This window comes from Schistocerca serialis, chromosome 9 (assembly GCF_023864345.2).
Source record: "Schistocerca serialis cubense isolate TAMUIC-IGC-003099 chromosome 9, iqSchSeri2.2, whole genome shotgun sequence".
Taxonomy (NCBI): Eukaryota; Metazoa; Arthropoda; class Insecta; order Orthoptera; family Acrididae; genus Schistocerca; species Schistocerca serialis.
In genome coordinates, this window is record NC_064646.1 from 323,284,363 (window position 1) to 323,301,808 (window position 17,446).

Sequence of the window (17,446 nt, forward strand, 5' to 3'; positions counted from 1 at the left end):
GTGTGTGTGTGTGTGTGTGTGTGTGTGTGTGTGTGTGTGTGTGTGTGTGTGTGTGTGTGCGTGTGTACTGATGGAAAGAAATTATCTGATTGTAAAATGGCTCATTTCGGCAAGTTCTTGTCAGCCAAAAAGTAAGATGCTGATCATTGCTTTTTTAATCACTATAGCTAACAACAAATTTATGGAGCTTCATCTATACTCCGCAAACCACTGTGAAATGCATGGCAGAGGGTACTTCCCAGTTTTCCATTTATAAGGGTTGCTTCTCTTTGCATTCATGTATGTATTTCAGGAAGAATGATTGCTTTAACACCCCTGTGCATACTATAATTGATCTAATCTTGTGTTCATTTGTATGTAGTTGTGGAACTGACAGAGAAGAACTTTGAGTCTACAGTTGCCAGTAAACCAGTCGACCATATGTGGCTTGTTGACTATTTTGCTCCATGGTGTGGTCCTTGCCAGCAACTTTCTCCCCAATGGAGAAAGCTCGCCAAGGTAGGCTGCAAAATTTTGCTTTTTCATTACTGAAATGCTAGTAAATGAAAAGAAAACTTTTCTGCACTTAGTTGCACATTTTCATTTTAGGAATTGAAATGTGCATCACTTTAAGTGCATTTAGTAATTAATTTTTACTGTATTCTAGTAGCAATTTAAGAGATTGTTTCATCCACTGTCCTTTTAAGCTTTGCATTTCAACAATGTAAGGAAAAGTTAGATTGCTACTTTACTGTAAAGATGACATGTTAGATTGCAGACAGGCACAATTAATACACATAAACATCAGCTTTCAGCCACAGTCTTTGCCAGAAAAAGAAATAGGAAAAAAACCACCACACACACACACACACACACACACACATACACACACACACACTCACTCACACACTCACTCACTCATTCATTCACACAAGCAAGCATTACATGAAATGAAGCAGCAATCTGGAGGGGCAGGGAAGGGGAGAGATAGTAGTGTAGAGGTGATGGGAGAGGGGAGCGATGTCTGGCAGAGTTAGCAGCCACCAGACTGCTCACAGACCACACCTCTGTGACAGCCCACAACCCATTTTCTACATGCTCCCTAAAATCCATAAACCCAACAACCCTGGATGCTCATTGTGGCTTGTTATTGCGCCTCCACTGAAAGAATTTGAGCCCTCATCGGCCAACACCTCCAACCAGTTACTCAGGATCTAGTCCCACATCAAAGATACCAGCCACTTCCTTCACCAACTCTCCATCATTCCCACCCCTTTACCTCCTGATTCCCTACTTGTCACTGTTGATGCTACCTCCCAATACACCAACATCCCACTGCCTCATTCCCCATACATCTTACTTACTAAGTCACAACTACTTCTGTTTTGAAGGGAAGGTCCGCAGCACAGCCATAGCACTGTCGTATGCCAACCTGTTTATGGACCATCTAGGTGCCAAACCTCTCCCAAAATGGCAAACCCCTAGTCTGGTTTAGGTTAATTGATGATATCTACATGATCTGGACTTAGGGATAAAACATCCTATCTTCAGTCCTTTACAACCTCAACACTGTCTCACATCTTCTGCACCTGGTCCACCTCAACCCATCATGCCCCCTTCCTGGACATTGACCACATCGTCTCTGATGGCTCCGTCCACACTTTTGTCCACATTAAACACACCAACCACCATAAGTACCAGCATTTCGACATCTGTCATCCATTTCACACACACACACACACACACACACACACACACACACACACAAAGAAAATCCCTCCATCACAGCCTTTCCACCAGAGGATAGTGTATCTGCAGTGACAAGAACTCTCTTGCACAGTATGCTGATTGTGAGGATCTCACTAAGGGCTTCACAGACAAGCACAATCCGCCAGACCTAGTCCGCAGACAAATGTCTTGTGCCATTTTCCCTAATGCCCCCCCCCCCCCCCCCAGTCCTCCCACTAGTCCCAAGAACCAACCACAAAGTAGTGCCTTCTTCATTGCCAGTACCACTCTGGACTGGAGCAACTGAACCACGTCCTTCGCCAGGGTTTTGATTATCTCTTATCATGCTCTGAAATGAGGGACTCCAGATCTTTCCCTCATCTACTAGAGTGGTGTTCCATTATCCACCCAATCTCCACAACATCCTAGTCCATTCCTATGCCACTCCCAATCCCTATCGCTTGTCACAGGGATCAACTGTGGAAGACCCAGGTGCAAGACCTGCCCAGTCCACCCACCCAACACTTCCTGTCACAGGCTTATCCTACCCCACCAGAGGCTGGGCCACCTGTGAAAGCATCCATGTCACATACCAGCTCTGCTGCAATCATTGCACAGCTTTTTATTTTGGTATGCCTACCAACCAGCTGTCCACCAGGATGAACGATCACCACGAAACTGTGATGTGTACTACAATAAGCAGCCAAACATATCATGGTTGATTTCAATGGCTGCTTCATTCTCCCCAGGGGGCTCACAACTCTTTTGTATGTACGTACTTGGCTACCATGGGACACCTTTGTTTCTGTGCTGCAAGCTTGTGCTTCCACTTTTGCTCTCCCCCTCTTCCTCTCCATAAGATGGTTTTTTTTGGTGCAGACCCTGCTTGGACCTGGTTGACGATTTGGGACTCAAGTTTCCATTTCTGGCTTTTTTTACAACCTTTCAATAAATAAATACGTAGCCTTCATTGTTGGGTTTGACCTCCCACAATTTTCAAAATTCTCGAGACTTGTAGATTGTGCAGGAAAGGTCACCTAATGCCATGTATGCTCCATCTTCATGCCTTTTCATCTTTGTATCCTTCCCTTTAATAAGGTAATGCACCCAAAATCCAGCATGGTAACCTTCTTGTTGAAGGAATGGGGGTTGTCAAGTACATGCAGTTACACCTTTGGTGTGTGAGCTGCAAACTCCCCATGTATGTCAAGGAGTATGTGCCCATTGTGATGAGGACAAGTGAACTCCATGCAGTGGGTTGCTGGCCAGGTAGCCATTGCTGAGGCTTGGTGGTGTCCATAGGAAGAGTCCCCATTTTGGAGCAGGTGGCACCTTGTAGGATGAGCTGCAAATGAAGTAGATGAAGTTATCTCCTGCTGGTGGCCATACAGTCCCAGTGGGCTATGTGGAAGGAAAGTGAGGGGGATGTAGGGCTAAGCAGCAAGCAGAGAAATACTTCCCCCAATATGTGGTTTGTACAAGGACTGATGGTGATTTCTTCTTAGCCACAAGGCCTTTCTCTTTGTGGATAACATAGAAGACAAGGTCAGGGAAGTGGCAGTCATCTCTGAAATGTAAAGTGGTTCAGTTTAGATCTAAACAGCATCCACTGCCCAGTCACAGACACTGATCGCTTGTAACAAATTGGGTGATGTACTGGTGACTATTACTCCCCATAATAGCCTATTATGGTGCAGGGCATCCTTTTCCACCGAGACCTGGTCTTGTAATCTGATGATGACGTACACACCAACTTGGAGCAACAAGGAGTACACTTCATCTGTTTTGTGCATAAGGGGTCCAAGGATAATAGCGTTGCTACTGCTGCCTTCATCTTGGCCTTTGAGGGCAATTCATTTCCGATGCAATGTGAATCCATATCTTCCATCCCCTCCCGGCGGTGCTTCAGGTGTTTGAAATTTGGGCTCGCCTTCGCATTGCAATGTACATGACCACTGCATGTAAATCCTCCTTGTGCACATCCATCCATCTGTGTTCCCTGTGGAAATCACCATTCTCCCTGCTCGCCAGATTGCACCATTTTCCAGAAAAAGAAGAAAATACAAGAATATAAGATTCATCATCATCATCATCATCATCATCATCATCATCATCATCTTACCTGAAACTGATTCAGAGGAGCTATCACAATCATCCAAATCCTCTAAGGAGAGGAAAGGTAAGAAGTAGTTCTCCAAGAAGGAGATTCTGGTAACCCTCACACCACCAGATCTCTCCTGTTCCTCTCCGGTGGCAAAGGCGGAGATTCAGGTGGCCCCTGAGGCCCTAGGTCACTACATAACAGAACCCAGTACCTATATGTTTTGGTGCCACAACCTCTCAACCAATGGCAGCAGGTGATCCTACGGCATAACCGACCTCCATGGTTCCATCACGGCCTCATAGTAAATCAATAACATTATTCTCCAGTGGAATTTTAGTGGTTTCTCTTCTGCCACAACATCTTTCAAGCACACCACTTGCCTTCTGCATTGCCCCTCAGGAGACTTGGATTCCTACAACATGGACCCCTGCCCTTCGTGGATACCGTAGATATTATAAGAATTGTGTTACAAATGACACGGTGTCAGGCAGAGTTTGCAGTATATGTTCTGGACACTCTATATAGTGAATTTGTGCCTCTTAATACATCTTTGGAGGCTGTGGATTTTTGGATAAGGGCATTTCAGGATATTACCATCTGCCATCTCCTGGTGGTGAAGTGTCTCAGAACATATTGTTTGCATTGGTTTCTAGCTCTCCCCACCTTTCCTAATCTTGGGCGATTTCAATGCCCCTAACCCTTTATGGGGTGCAACCATGGTCACTGGTCATGGTTGAGACCTCGAAAACATTCTGGCACAATTTGACCTTTGCCTCTTGAATACTGGTACCCACACACACTTCACCGTGGTGCACAGAACTTTCTTGGCCATTGACCTTTCCGTCTCCATCCGTTGTCTTCTCCCATCATCCACTGTAGATTACACAATGGTCTGTGTGGTAGTGACCCCAATCTTCATGTCCCTCCCTCAGTGTCAAACCCCAGGATGCCTGCTCAGGTGGGTGCTCAGCAGTGTTGACTGGGGTGTTTTTGGCTCTGATGGCAAACCCAGTTCCTCAGGCCCGTTATGATGGAAGACAGTAGCGTGATGGTCATTAGAAATCACAGAGGCCACTGGAGCTCGTAGGGGGGCTCTCCAGTGCCATAAGCAGCACCCATTGCTGGAGCACCTCTTTGCCTTTAAGTGGCTCTGTGCCTGGATCCATCACCTAATAAAACAATGGAAGCAAGAATTCTGGGAATGTTACAGACCACAAACCTCTCCTTTGCAGGTTTGGGCAAGGATAAGACGTCTCTGTGGATACCAGACATCTACTACAGGTATACCTGGTATTACCTTCAATGATGCTATCTACACTGACATAGACGCCATCACTGAATTTTTTGCACAGCATTATGCTCGAGCCTCTACATCTGAGAATTATCAACCTACTTTTCACGCCATAAAACAGTGGGTGGAATGAAAGCAATTATCTTTAACTACACGCCATCTTCAGCCATATGATGCTCCATTGGATGCTTCATTGGATTGAAGAGTTCCTAGATAACAGAAAGCAGCATGTCATTCTCAATGGAGAGAAGTCTTCCGAAGTAAGAGTGATTTCAGGTGTGCCGCAGGGGAGTGTCATAGGACCGTTGCTATTCACAATATACATAAATGACCTTGTGGATGACATCGGAAATTCACTGAGGCTTTTTGCAGATGATGCTGCGGTGTATCGAGAGGTTGTAACAATGGAAAATTGTACTGAATCTGCGATGAATTGACGCGTGGTGCAGGGATTGGCAATTGAATCTCAACGGAGACAAGTGTAATGTGCTGCGAATACATAGAAACAAAAATCCCTTACCATTTAGCTACAAAATAGCAGGTCAGCAACTGGAAGCAGTTATTTCCATAAATTATCTGGGAGTACGCATTAGGAGTGATTTAAAATGGAATGATCATATAAAGTTGATCATCAGTAAAGCAGATGCCAGACTGAGATTCATTGGAAGAATCCTAAGGAAATGCAATCCGAAAACAAAGGAAGTAGGTTACAGTACGTTTGTTCGCCCACTGCTTGAATACTGCTCAGCAGTGTGGGATCCGTACCAGATAGGGTTGGTAGAAGAGATAGAGAAGATCCAACGGAGAGCAGCGTGCTTCGTTACAGGATCATTTAGTAATCGCGAAAGCGTTACAGAGATGATAGATAAACTCTGCAGGAGAGACGCTCAGTAGCTCAGTTCGGGCTTTTGTTTAAGTTTCGGGAACATACCTTCACCGAAGAGTCAAGCAGTATATTGCTCCCTCCTACGTATATCTCGCGAAGACACCATGAGGATAAAATCAGAGAGATTAGAGCCCACACAGAAGCATACCGACAATCCTTCTTTCCATGAACATTACAAGACTGGAATAGAAGGGAGAACCGAAAGAGGTACTCAGGGCACCCTCCGTCACACACCGTCAGGTGGCTTGCAGAGTATGGATGTAGATGTAGATGTAGATTCAGTGACTGGGAATTCACCAATGTTCTATCCAACTGCCTTGATACAGCCACAGGGATGGACTGTGTCCACAACCAAATGATAAAGCAGTTATTGGTGGATTGTCAGCATCATATTATTGCCATCTTTAACTGCATCTGGAGTGAGGGCAAGTTCCCATTACAGTGGCGAGAAAGCACTGTCCCAGTATTGAAACCAGGTAAGCAACCTCTAGAGATGGATAGTTATCACCCAATTACTCTCACCAGTTATCACCCAATTACTCTCACCAATGTTCTCTGTAAGTTGCTCGAATGCACAGTGAACTGGTGGCTGTGTTGACTCCTCGAGTCTTGGGACCTTCTGGCTCTACCCAAGGGTGGCTATTGCCAAGGCCGTTCCACTACTAATAATTCGGTTTACCTGGAGTCTGCCACCCGAACAACTTTCGCTCAATGTCAACACCTTATAGCCATCTTCTTTGACCTGAAAAAGGCTTATGATGACATCACATCCTCACTGTGTTACACGAGCAGGGTCTCTGGGGTTTGCTCCTGATTTTTATCCAGAACTTCTTGTCACACTGTACTTCCTGGGTCTGAGTTGGTGCTTCCCACAGTACCCCTCGATATCCAAGAGAATAAGGTCCCGCTGGGTTCTGTACTGAGTGTCTCTCCCTTTCTAGTAGCCATCAATGATTTAGCAGCAGCTGTGTGGTCTTCAATATCATCCTCCTTGTATGCTGATGACTTTTACCTCTATTGCTCCTCTAGTGCAGGTGTCACTGAGCGTCGACTGCAAGGCACTGTATAAAAGGTGCAAGCATGGCCCCTCACCCATCGCTTTCGATTTTCAGCTGCCAAGACACCCATCATGCACTTATGTTGACACTGTACCATTCACGCACAACCAGAACTTTACCTCGACAACCAACTACTCAATGTGGTGCAGACTTGTCACTTTTTAGGACTTCTCTTCGAAGTTCAATTGACATGGATTCCACTTCTTCACTAGCTTAAGTGAAAGTGCAGCCTGCACAATAATGGACTTCATTGCCTGAGTAATACCAGCTGGGGTACAGATCACACTACCTTTCTGCAATTCTACAAAGCCTTGATACAGTCCCATCTTGATTGATGGAATCTAGCATACAGTTTAGTATTGCCCTCAGCATTGCAGATACTGGATCTGATACACTACTGTGGGGTTTGACTCGTGACAGGAGCCTTTCGAACTAATTCTGTGAACAGCTGACTCATGAAGGCTGGGGTCCCTCCATTGTGGATCAGGTGCCAATAACAGCTTGTCAATTATGCTACTCATGTTCGCAATGCTCCTAAGCACCCAAACTACTGTCTCCTCTTTCAAACACAGAAATCCGTCTCCTGCAGGGGTGACCCTGATCAGGTATTACAATTGCAATCTGCATCCAGTCTGTCCTCTCTGAACTCCAGTTGGTTTCCTGTGCCACCTCTCCTCCGGGCCCATTCACATAATCTTCCATGTTGTGTATCTCGGTCAGAGCTTCTTCTTGACCTTTTGCAAGGTTTGAAAGACTCAGTTCATCCCAAGACCCTCCGCTACCAATTTTTATCTGTTCTTGGCGCATCCTAGGGTTCAGAAGTGATCTATACTGATGGCTCGATAGTTGTTGGGCACATAGGCTTTGCTTATACTCATATGGGACATACTGAACTGCGCCCATTGCTCGATGGTTGCAGTGTTTTCTCATTGCTGGATGGCTGCAGTGTTTTCACTGCCGAGTTGGTGGCAATGTCTCGTGCTCTTGAGCATATCTGTTCTGAACCAGTGAGTCATTTCTCATCTGCAGCGAGTCCTTGAGCAGTTTGCCAGCTCTTGACCCATGTTACCCTACCATCCCTTGTTCATGGCTATCCAGGATTCCCTGTATGCCCTTGAACAATGTGGACACTCAGTGACATTCATCAGGACCCCAGGCCACATTGGGATCTGGGGATGAACTCGTTTATAGCTTGACCAAACTGGCCACCAGTAAGCTGACTCTTGGACAGGTATCATGAAAACAGACCTACATTCGGTATTACGGCATGAAGTTATAGGTATCTGGAATATGTAATGGCTCACTGTGACTTCATCAAATTAACTACGGGCGATTCTTGCAAGGACTCTACCATCCTGTGCTGGCTCCATATTGGCCGTATTTGGCTGACTCATGGTCGTCTCCTCCATCACGAAAACCCACCCCACTGTCGTTGTTCCCATTTGATGGTGGTTCACGTTTTGCTTAACTGTCCCAGCCTAGCTGCCCTGTAGCAGACTCTTAATCTCCCTGACTTGTTAGCCCTGGTGTTAAGAGACAGTGCCTCAGAGCTGACTTAGTTTTATTTTATTCATGAAGGTGGCTTTTACCACTTGTTAAAGGAGAGCCACTGAACCTTATCAGCCCATTAAGGGGTTGGCAGGACACTCTGGCACCGGACTGTGGCTGTCTGGGTTTGGTGATCCAACCTGGCTCTCACCCTACCTGCTGTTTTACTCTTCTTCCTCTATCTCACTTGGTCTGTTCAACTTGTACATCTTTTGTCTAGCTGCACTTCTTTTCCCCTGTCCATGCTGCTAGAGTGGGGTTGCTCTGGTAAGTGATGGGACTGTGTGGGGGTGGGGGATATTTGTCCGCTCATTGCATTCTGCTTTGGGGAGGTGGGGGTGGGGTGACTGCTCTCTAGGTGGGGTATCTTGCCTGCCTTTCTTCCTGTGCCCTCCTTTCTTCTTTTCTGTCCCTCGTCTAGCTGTCATTCACCTGTGGTAGGCTTTAGGGATTTCTTCCCCCGGATTTTGTGTGGTAGGCCATCTTTGATGTACAACCATGTGGACCTGTCTGTTCGAGGGAAAAAGGACTGATGACCTAGTAGTTTGGTCCCTTTAATTGTCCAGCCAACCAATCAACCAACTCCTTTAATACCTGAGTCATCCAGATCCACCCCTCCAGCATCAGATGGGAGAACATTCTCCGCTCTCGAAACTATCCCAACCTCAATCTGTGGTAATCAGCTGTCCCCCACACACTCAACCCAATAGTTTCCATCCCCTCTGTCCTTTTACCTCCTCCCTATTCTTACCTTCCGTCCTCTTTGTGGGTCACCCTATGTCAATGTACCTGCCCATCTTTCCCCCACTCCCCTCCTTTTTCGAGCTGTCCCTCCTCTTGCATCCTCCCCAAACATCCCTACCCCACAGCCTCCCAGCCCTGGTGCAGCCTAGTCCCGGGACACTCTGCCAGACAGCACTCTTATCTCCCCCCCACCCATACAACACTATCCCTTTCCCTTCCCCTTCTCCGACTTAGGTACCACAAAAAGACTTTCACTATTATAGCTTTCGGCCAACAAGACACACACACACACACACACACACACACACACACACACACACACACTCATGACTGCAGTCTCAGGCAACTGAAACCACACTGCAAGCAGCAGCACTAGAACATGATGGGAGTGGTGATTTGGGGGGGGGGGGGGGGGGGGGAGGATGAGGCTGGAGTGGGGAGGGGAGGGATAGTATGGTGGGGATGGCGGACAGTGAAATGCTGCCGGTTAGACGGAGAGCAGGGGAGAGGTGGAGAGGGGTGAGGGAGTAGTGGAAAAGGAGAGATGTAAAAAAACTGGGTGTGGTGGTAGAATGACGGCTGTGTAGTGCTGGAATGGGAGCAGGGGAGGGGCTAGATGAGTGAGGACAGTGACTAACAAAGATTGAGGCTGGGAGGGTTACAGGAATGTAGGATGTGTTACAGGGAAAGTTCCCACATGAGCAATTCAGAAAAGCTGGCGTTGGTGGGAAGGATCCATACGACACAGGCTGTGAATGAAGAATATCGTGTTTGGCAGCGTGTTCATCAACAGGGTGGTCCGCTTGTTTCTTGGCCACAGTTTGTTGGTGGCCATTCATGTGGACAGACAGCTTGTTGGTTTTAATGCTTATGCAGCACAGTGGTTGCAGCTTAGCTTGTAAACCACATGACTGGTTTCACAGGTAGCCCTGCCTTTGATGGGTTAGATGGTGATAGTGACCGGACTGGAGTAGGCAGTGGTGAGAGGATTTATGGAACAGGTCTTGCATCTAGGTTTATTACAGGGGTATGAGCTATGGGGTAAGGGATTGGGAGCAGGAGTGTGTAAGGATGGGCAAGTATATTATGTAGGTTCGGTGGACGGTGGAATACCACTGTGGGAGGGTTGGGGAAGATAGTGAGCAGGACATTTCTCATTTCAGGACATGACGAGAGGTAATCGAAACCCTGGCAGAGAATGTAATTCACTTGCTTCAGTCCTGTCTGGTACTAAGTTGTGAGAGGAATGTTATTAGTTTCAGTTTTTTGATTTTATTTTATTTCCAGGTTATTGGCAATTGAGCATTAAAGAAATTGTTCCATTCCATGTTATTAGGTATTTTCATTTGTTTGCCGAGTTTCGAGTGCATGTTTTCATCTTGTGGCATGTATAGAATTATGGCTTAATAAAGAACCAAACATGAGATAATACAGTTATGGTACTGCAAGGAAGCTGGCTTTCCGAAAACCACACTGAAAAGCTTTAACAGAATTTTTCATATCTACATTCCATGAAACACAATGTCTGTCAGTCAGAAGACCTCTTTCAACACTTGTCTGGTACCTCCTCTAGGCTTCATCTTATTTCTTAATTTGTGTTGTTTACATCTTAAATTTACAGAATGTCATTTTTCTGTAAATTCTAGACTGACAGCATGCCCTGTTGTATCATTGTAACACCCCACAAGGCTTAATATTTGCTCCTGAAGTAGAATATAAACTATCAGTTATACAGTTTGTCAGCTTCACAAGTAACCTTGTTAAATTTATAAAGTCATGAAAAGCTTATTGCTCTTAATTATGAATGTTTCCTATTTATGTGTTCGTGTTGCTGTTGACTGAATACATCTTGTCTCTTATGTCCTGAATATCTGCTACCCCATGAACCATGGACCTTTCCGGTGGTGGAGAGGCTTACGTGCCTCAGCGATACAGATGGCCGGTACCGTAGGTGCAACCACAATGGAGGGGTATCTGTTGAGAGGCCAGACAAACATGTGGTTCCTGAAGAGGGGCAGCAGCCTTTTCAGTAGTTGCAGGGGCAACAGTCTGGATGATTTACTGATCTGGCCTTGCAACACTAGCCAAAACGGCCTTGCTGTGCTGGTACTGCGAACAGCTGAAAGCAAGGGGAAACTACAGCCGTAATTTTTCCCGAGGGCATGCATCTTTACTGTATGGTTAAATGATGATGGCGTCCTCTTGGGTAAAATATTCTGGAGGTAAAATAGTTCCCCATTCGGATCTCCGGGCGGGGACTACTCAAGAGGAAGTCGTTATCAGGAGAAAGAAAACTGGCGTTCTATGGATCGGAGCGTGGAATGCCAGATCCCTTAATCGGACAGGTAGGTTAGAAAATTAAAAAAGGGAAATGGATAGGTTGAAGTTAGATATAGTGGGAATTAGTGTAGTTCGGTGGCAGGAGGAACAAGACTTTTGGTCAGGGTTATAAATACAAAATCAAATAGGAGTAATGCAGGAGTGGGTTTAATAATTAACAAAAAAAATAGGAGTGCGGGTAAGCTGCTACAAACAGCATAGTGAATGCATTATTGTGGCCAAGATAGACATGAAGCCCATGCCTACTACAGTAGTACAAGTTTATATGCCAACTAGCTCTGCAGATTATGAAGAAATTGATGATATGTATGATGATATAAAAGAAATTATTCAGGTAGTGAAGGGAGACGAAAATTTAATAGTCATGGGTTACTGGAATTCGAGAGTAGGAAAAGGGAGAGAAGGAAACATAGTGGGTGAATATGGATTGGGGAAGAGAAATGAAAGAGGAAGCCGTCTGGTAGAATTTTGCACAGAGCATAACTTAATCATAGCTAACACTTAGTTCAAGAATCATAAAAGAAGGTTGTATACATGGAACGAAACCCAGGAAAAAAACATGTTTCGGAAAGATCTCTGATGTCCACTGTCATGCACACTGCACATTTTCATATTAAAGAATAAATACGAATTCCATGAAACATAGTAAGTTAGTTTCCGAAGCACTGAAATCGAGACTGTGATCCATTTTTCTCAGACAGTCATAGCTCACATCACATAATCTCACCAGCAAATGACAGCAGATGTTGTTGTTGTTCTTGTTGTTGTTGTTGTTGTTGTTGTTGTTTTCAGTCCCGAGACTGGTTTGATGCAGCTCTCCATGCTACTCTATCCTGTGCAAGCTTCTTCATCTCTCAGTACTTATTGCAACCTACATCCTTCTGAATCTGCTTAGTGTATTCATCTCTTGGTCTCCCTCTACGATTTTTACCCTCCACGCTGCCCTCCAATGCTAAATTTGTGATCCCTTGATGCCTAAGAACATGTCCTACCAACCGCTCCCTTCTTCTTGTCAAGCTGTGCCACAAATACTTTCAGAAACGACTTCCTGACACTTAGATCTATACTCGATGTTAACAAATTTCTCTTCTTCAGAAACGCATTCCTTGCCATTGCCAATCTACATTTTATATCCTCTCTATTTCGACCATCATCAGTTATTTTGCTCCCCAAATAGCAAACTTCCTTTATTACTTTAAGTGTCTCATTTCCTAATATAATTCCCTCAGCATCAACCGAATTAACTCGACTACATTCCATTATCCTCATTTTGCTTTTGTTGATGTTCATCTTATATCCTCCTTTCAAGACACTGTCCATTCCGTTCAACTGCTCTTCCAAGTCCTTTGCTGTCTCTGACAGAATTACAACGTCATCGGCGAACCTCAATGTTCTTATTTCTTCTCCATGGATTTTAATACCTACACCTAATTTTTCTTTTGTTTCCTTTACTGCTTGCTCAATATACAGATTGAAGAACATCGGGGACAGGCTACAACCCTGTCTCACTCCCTTCCCAACCACTGCTTCCCTTTCATGTCCCTCGACTCTTATAACTGCCATCTGGTTTCTGTACAAATTGTAAATAGCCTTTCTCTCCCTGTATTTTACCCCTGCCACCTTTAGAATTTGAAAGAGAGTATTCCAGTCAACATTGTCAAAAGCTTTCTCTAAGTCTACAAATGCTAGAAATGTAGGTTTGCCTTTCCTTAATCTATTTTCTAAGATAAGTCGTAGGGTCAGTACTGCCTCACATGTTCCAACATTTCTGCGGAATCCAAACTGATCTTCACCGAGGTCGGCTTCTACCAGTTTCTCCATTCATCTGTAATGAATTCGCGTTAGTATTTTGCAGATGTGACTTATTAAACTGATAGTTCGGCAATTTTCACATCTGTCAACACCTGCTTTGTTTGGGATTGGAATTATTATATTCTTCTTGAAGTCTGAGGGTATTTCACCTGTCTCATACATCTTGCTCACCAGATGGTAGAGTTTTGTCAGGACTCGCTCTCCCAAGGCCGTCAGTAGTTCCAATGAAATGTTGTCTACTCCCGGGGCCTTGTTTTGACTCCGGTCTTTCAGTGCTCTGTCAAACTCTTCATGCAGTATCGTATCTCCCATTTCATCTACATCTACATCCTCTTCCATTTCCATAATATTGTCCTCAAGTACATTACTCTTGTATAGACCCTCTATACACTCCTTCCATCTTTCTGCTTTCCCTTCTTTGCTTAGAACTGGGTTTCCATCTGAGCTCTTGATATTCATACAAGTGGCTCTCTTTTCTCCAAAGGTCTCTTTAATTTTACTGTAGGCAGTATCTATCTTACCCCTAGTGAGATAAGCCTCTAAATCCTTACATTTGTCCTCTAGCCATCCCTGCTTAGCCATTTTGCACTTCCTGTCGATCCCATTTTTGAGACGTTTGTATTCCCTTTTGCCTGCTTCATTTACTGCGTTTTTATATTTTCTCCTTTCATCAATTAAATTCAATATTTCTTCTGTTACCCAAGGATTTCTACTAGCCGTCGTCTTTTTACCTACTTGATCCTCTGTTGCCTTCACTACTTCATCCCTCAGAGCTACCCATTCTTCTTCTGCAGTATTTCTTTCCCCCATTCCTGTCAATTGCTCCCTTATGCTCTCCCTGAAACTCTGTACAACCTCTGGTTTAGTCAGTTTATCCAGGTCCCATCTCCTTAACTTCCCACCTTTTTTGCAATGTCTTCAGTTTTAATCTACAGTTCATAACCAATAGATTGTGGTCAGAGTCCACATCTACCCTGGAAATGTCTTACAATTTAATCCAGAATTCGAATCGAGAACAGCTGCCAACATGAGTAATGTAGAAGTAAGTATCCTTGGAGTAGTGAAGCAACTTAAATCACTTAAAGAAAGCAAGTCTTCTGGTTCAGACTGTATACCAATTAGGTTCCTTTCGGAGTATGCTGATGCATTAGCTCCATACTTAACAATCATATACAACCGTTGCTTGACGAAAGATCCATACCAAAAGACTGGAAAGTTGCACAGGTCACACCAATATTCAAGAAAGGTAGTAGGAGTAATCCACTAAATTACAGGCCCATATCGTTAATGTCAATATGCAGCAGGATTTTGGAACATATATTGTGTTCGAACATTATGAATTACCTCGAAGAAAACGGTCTATTGACACACAGTCAACATAGGTTTAGAAAACTCATTCCTGTGAAATACAACTAGCTCTTTATTCACATGAAGTGTTGAGTGCTGTTGACAAGGAATTTCAGATAGATTCCATATTTCTGGATTTCCAGAAGGCTTTTAACACTGTACCACACAAGTGGCTTGTAGTGAAATTGTGTGCTTATGGAATATCGTCTGTTATATGACTGGATTTGTGATTTCCTGTCAGAGGGGTCACAGTTCGTAGTAACTGACGGAAAGTCATCGAATAAAACAGAAGTGATTTCTGACATTCTCCAAGGTAATGTAATAGGTCCTTTGCTGTTCCTTATCTATATAAACGATTTGGGAGACAATCTGAGCAGCAGTCTTCGGTTGTTTGCAGATGACGCTGTCGTTTATCGACTAATGAAGTCATCAGAAGATCAAAACAAATGGCAAAATGATTTAGAACAGATATCTGAATGGTGCAAAAAGTGGCAGTTGATCCTAAATAACAAAAAGTGTGAGGTCATCCATATGAATGCTAAAAGGAACTCGATAAACTTCGGTTACACGATTAATCAGTCTGATCTAAAAGCTGTAAGTTCAACTAAATACCTAGGTATTACAATTACGAACAACGTAAATTGGAAAGAACACACAGAAAATGTTGTGAGGGAGACTAACCAAAGACTGCATTTTATTGGCAGGACACTTAGAAAATGTAACAGACCTACTAAGGAGACTGCCTACACTACGCTTGTCCGTCGTCTTTTAGAGTACTGCTGCATGGTGTGGGATCCTTTCCAGATAGGACTGACGGAGTACATCTAAAAAGTTCAAAGAAAGGCAGCACATTTTGTATTATCATGAAATATGGGAGAGAGTGTCACAGAAATGATACAGGATTTGGGCTGGACATCATTAAAAGAAAGGCTCGTTTTGTTGTGACGGAATCTTCTCCCGGAATTCTTATCACCAACTTTCTCCTCCGAATGCAAAAATATTTTGTTGACACCAACCTACATAGGGACTAACGATCACCACGATAAAATAAGGGAAATCGGAACTCGTACGGAAAGATATAGGTGTTCATTCTTTCCGCACACTATATGAGATTGGAATAATATAGAAATGTGAAGGTGGTTCGATAAACCCTCTGCCAGGCACTTAAATGTGATTTGAAGAGTATCCATGTAGATATAGATGTATATGCAAGAAGTGCTTAAGCCATACTTGGTGCTATGAATGGTTCACATATATTAAAAATGGCTAGACAGATGTTAAAGATCACAATTTTTCAGGACGCCCTTTGATGTCTACTGACAACACTCACGTCAGGAACGTCAATGAAATTGTGTGTACGAATTGAAGACTGCTGTCTGAAAGAATCTAACATTTCAGTTGGATCATGCCATGAAATACTGTGAGAAGCAAATGGCCTGAAATGTGGCAAGACAATTCACTGCTCTTGCATCACAATAATGCACCCAAAAATACATCCCTGTTCATTTGTGACTGTTGCACAAAAAACAAAATCCCTGAACTGCCTCATCCTCTGTACTTTCCAGAGCTGGCCTTGTGGACGTTTTTATTTCCAAAGTTGAAAAACCCGTTGAAAGGACGAAGATTTGCAACGATAGATGAGATAAAAGAAAATTTGCAGATGATGCTTCGCATGATCCAGCAAGAGGTGTACCAAGACTGGTTCCGGAAGTGGAAATGGCTTTGGGACCAGTTTATCAATTGTGAAGGAGAGTATTTCAAAGTAGATCATGCACAATAAATAAAAGGAAAGCACAGAAAAATTTTATGGCCAAAGTTCCATAACTTTTTGAACAGACTTTGTATACAGAGTGTCCCAGGAGGAATGGTCAATGTTCAGTGATGTGGCAGGAACAATCATTCGATGCAAAAAAGGGCAGTAAACATGCACTCTAAAATGCTTATCTTAAGACCTGTGAGCACTTCTTTGTCTTCACCACTGTGAATCACATTGCTTCTACGGAACAAGTGCTCACAGTTCTTAAGATATGTTGTTAGAGCCCATGTCTACTAGACTTTTTTGCTTTGAATGATCATTTCTGTTGCATCCCTGAATGTTGACCATTCTTCCTGGAACATCCTGTGTAACTGACCCAGCGCAAAAGAGATAAGTTGTAAAACACTTGTATGACCAATTATTGAGTACTGTTCATCAGTCTGGGTCCCTTAATGACTTGTATTAATGAAAAAGAGTGAAAAAGATTCAAAGAATAGCTGTACAGTTAGTTATTGGTTTATTTAGTATGTGTGATAGTGTGATGTAAATTCTCAGTGAACTGCAGGTTAAGATTTTATGAGGAAGATATTAGGCATCACAGAGACCTTTCACAAAATTCCAAGATCTCATGTTGCAAAATTAGTCAGTAAACATATTATTTCCTCCAACATCTATCTCATGTATTCACCAAGACGATAAAGTAAGAGAAATTTTAAGTCATAAAGTAGGATATGGACAGTCTTTTTTCCAGTTACCATTTGTGAATGATATAGGAAGGAGAAGAAAAAAATACTGGGGTAATATGTGACTTGCAGAATACATGTGTAGGTATGAAGAACGACTAACATGAGTA

General features: G+C 43.7%; 1 protein-coding gene across 2 annotated transcripts in view; it reads left to right on the forward strand.

Moving 5' to 3' along the window:
• LOC126418857 (dnaJ homolog subfamily C member 10-like) overlaps nucleotides 1-17,446 on the forward strand; it is a 114,327-nt gene that overhangs the window by 77,291 nt on the left and 19,590 nt on the right. For both annotated transcript variants that reach the window (XM_050085847.1, XM_050085846.1), the window contains one exon: nucleotides 362-498. In XM_050085847.1, coding sequence (XP_049941804.1) covers nucleotides 362-498 — 137 coding nt within the window. The remainder of the gene's footprint in view (nucleotides 1-361; nucleotides 499-17,446) is intronic.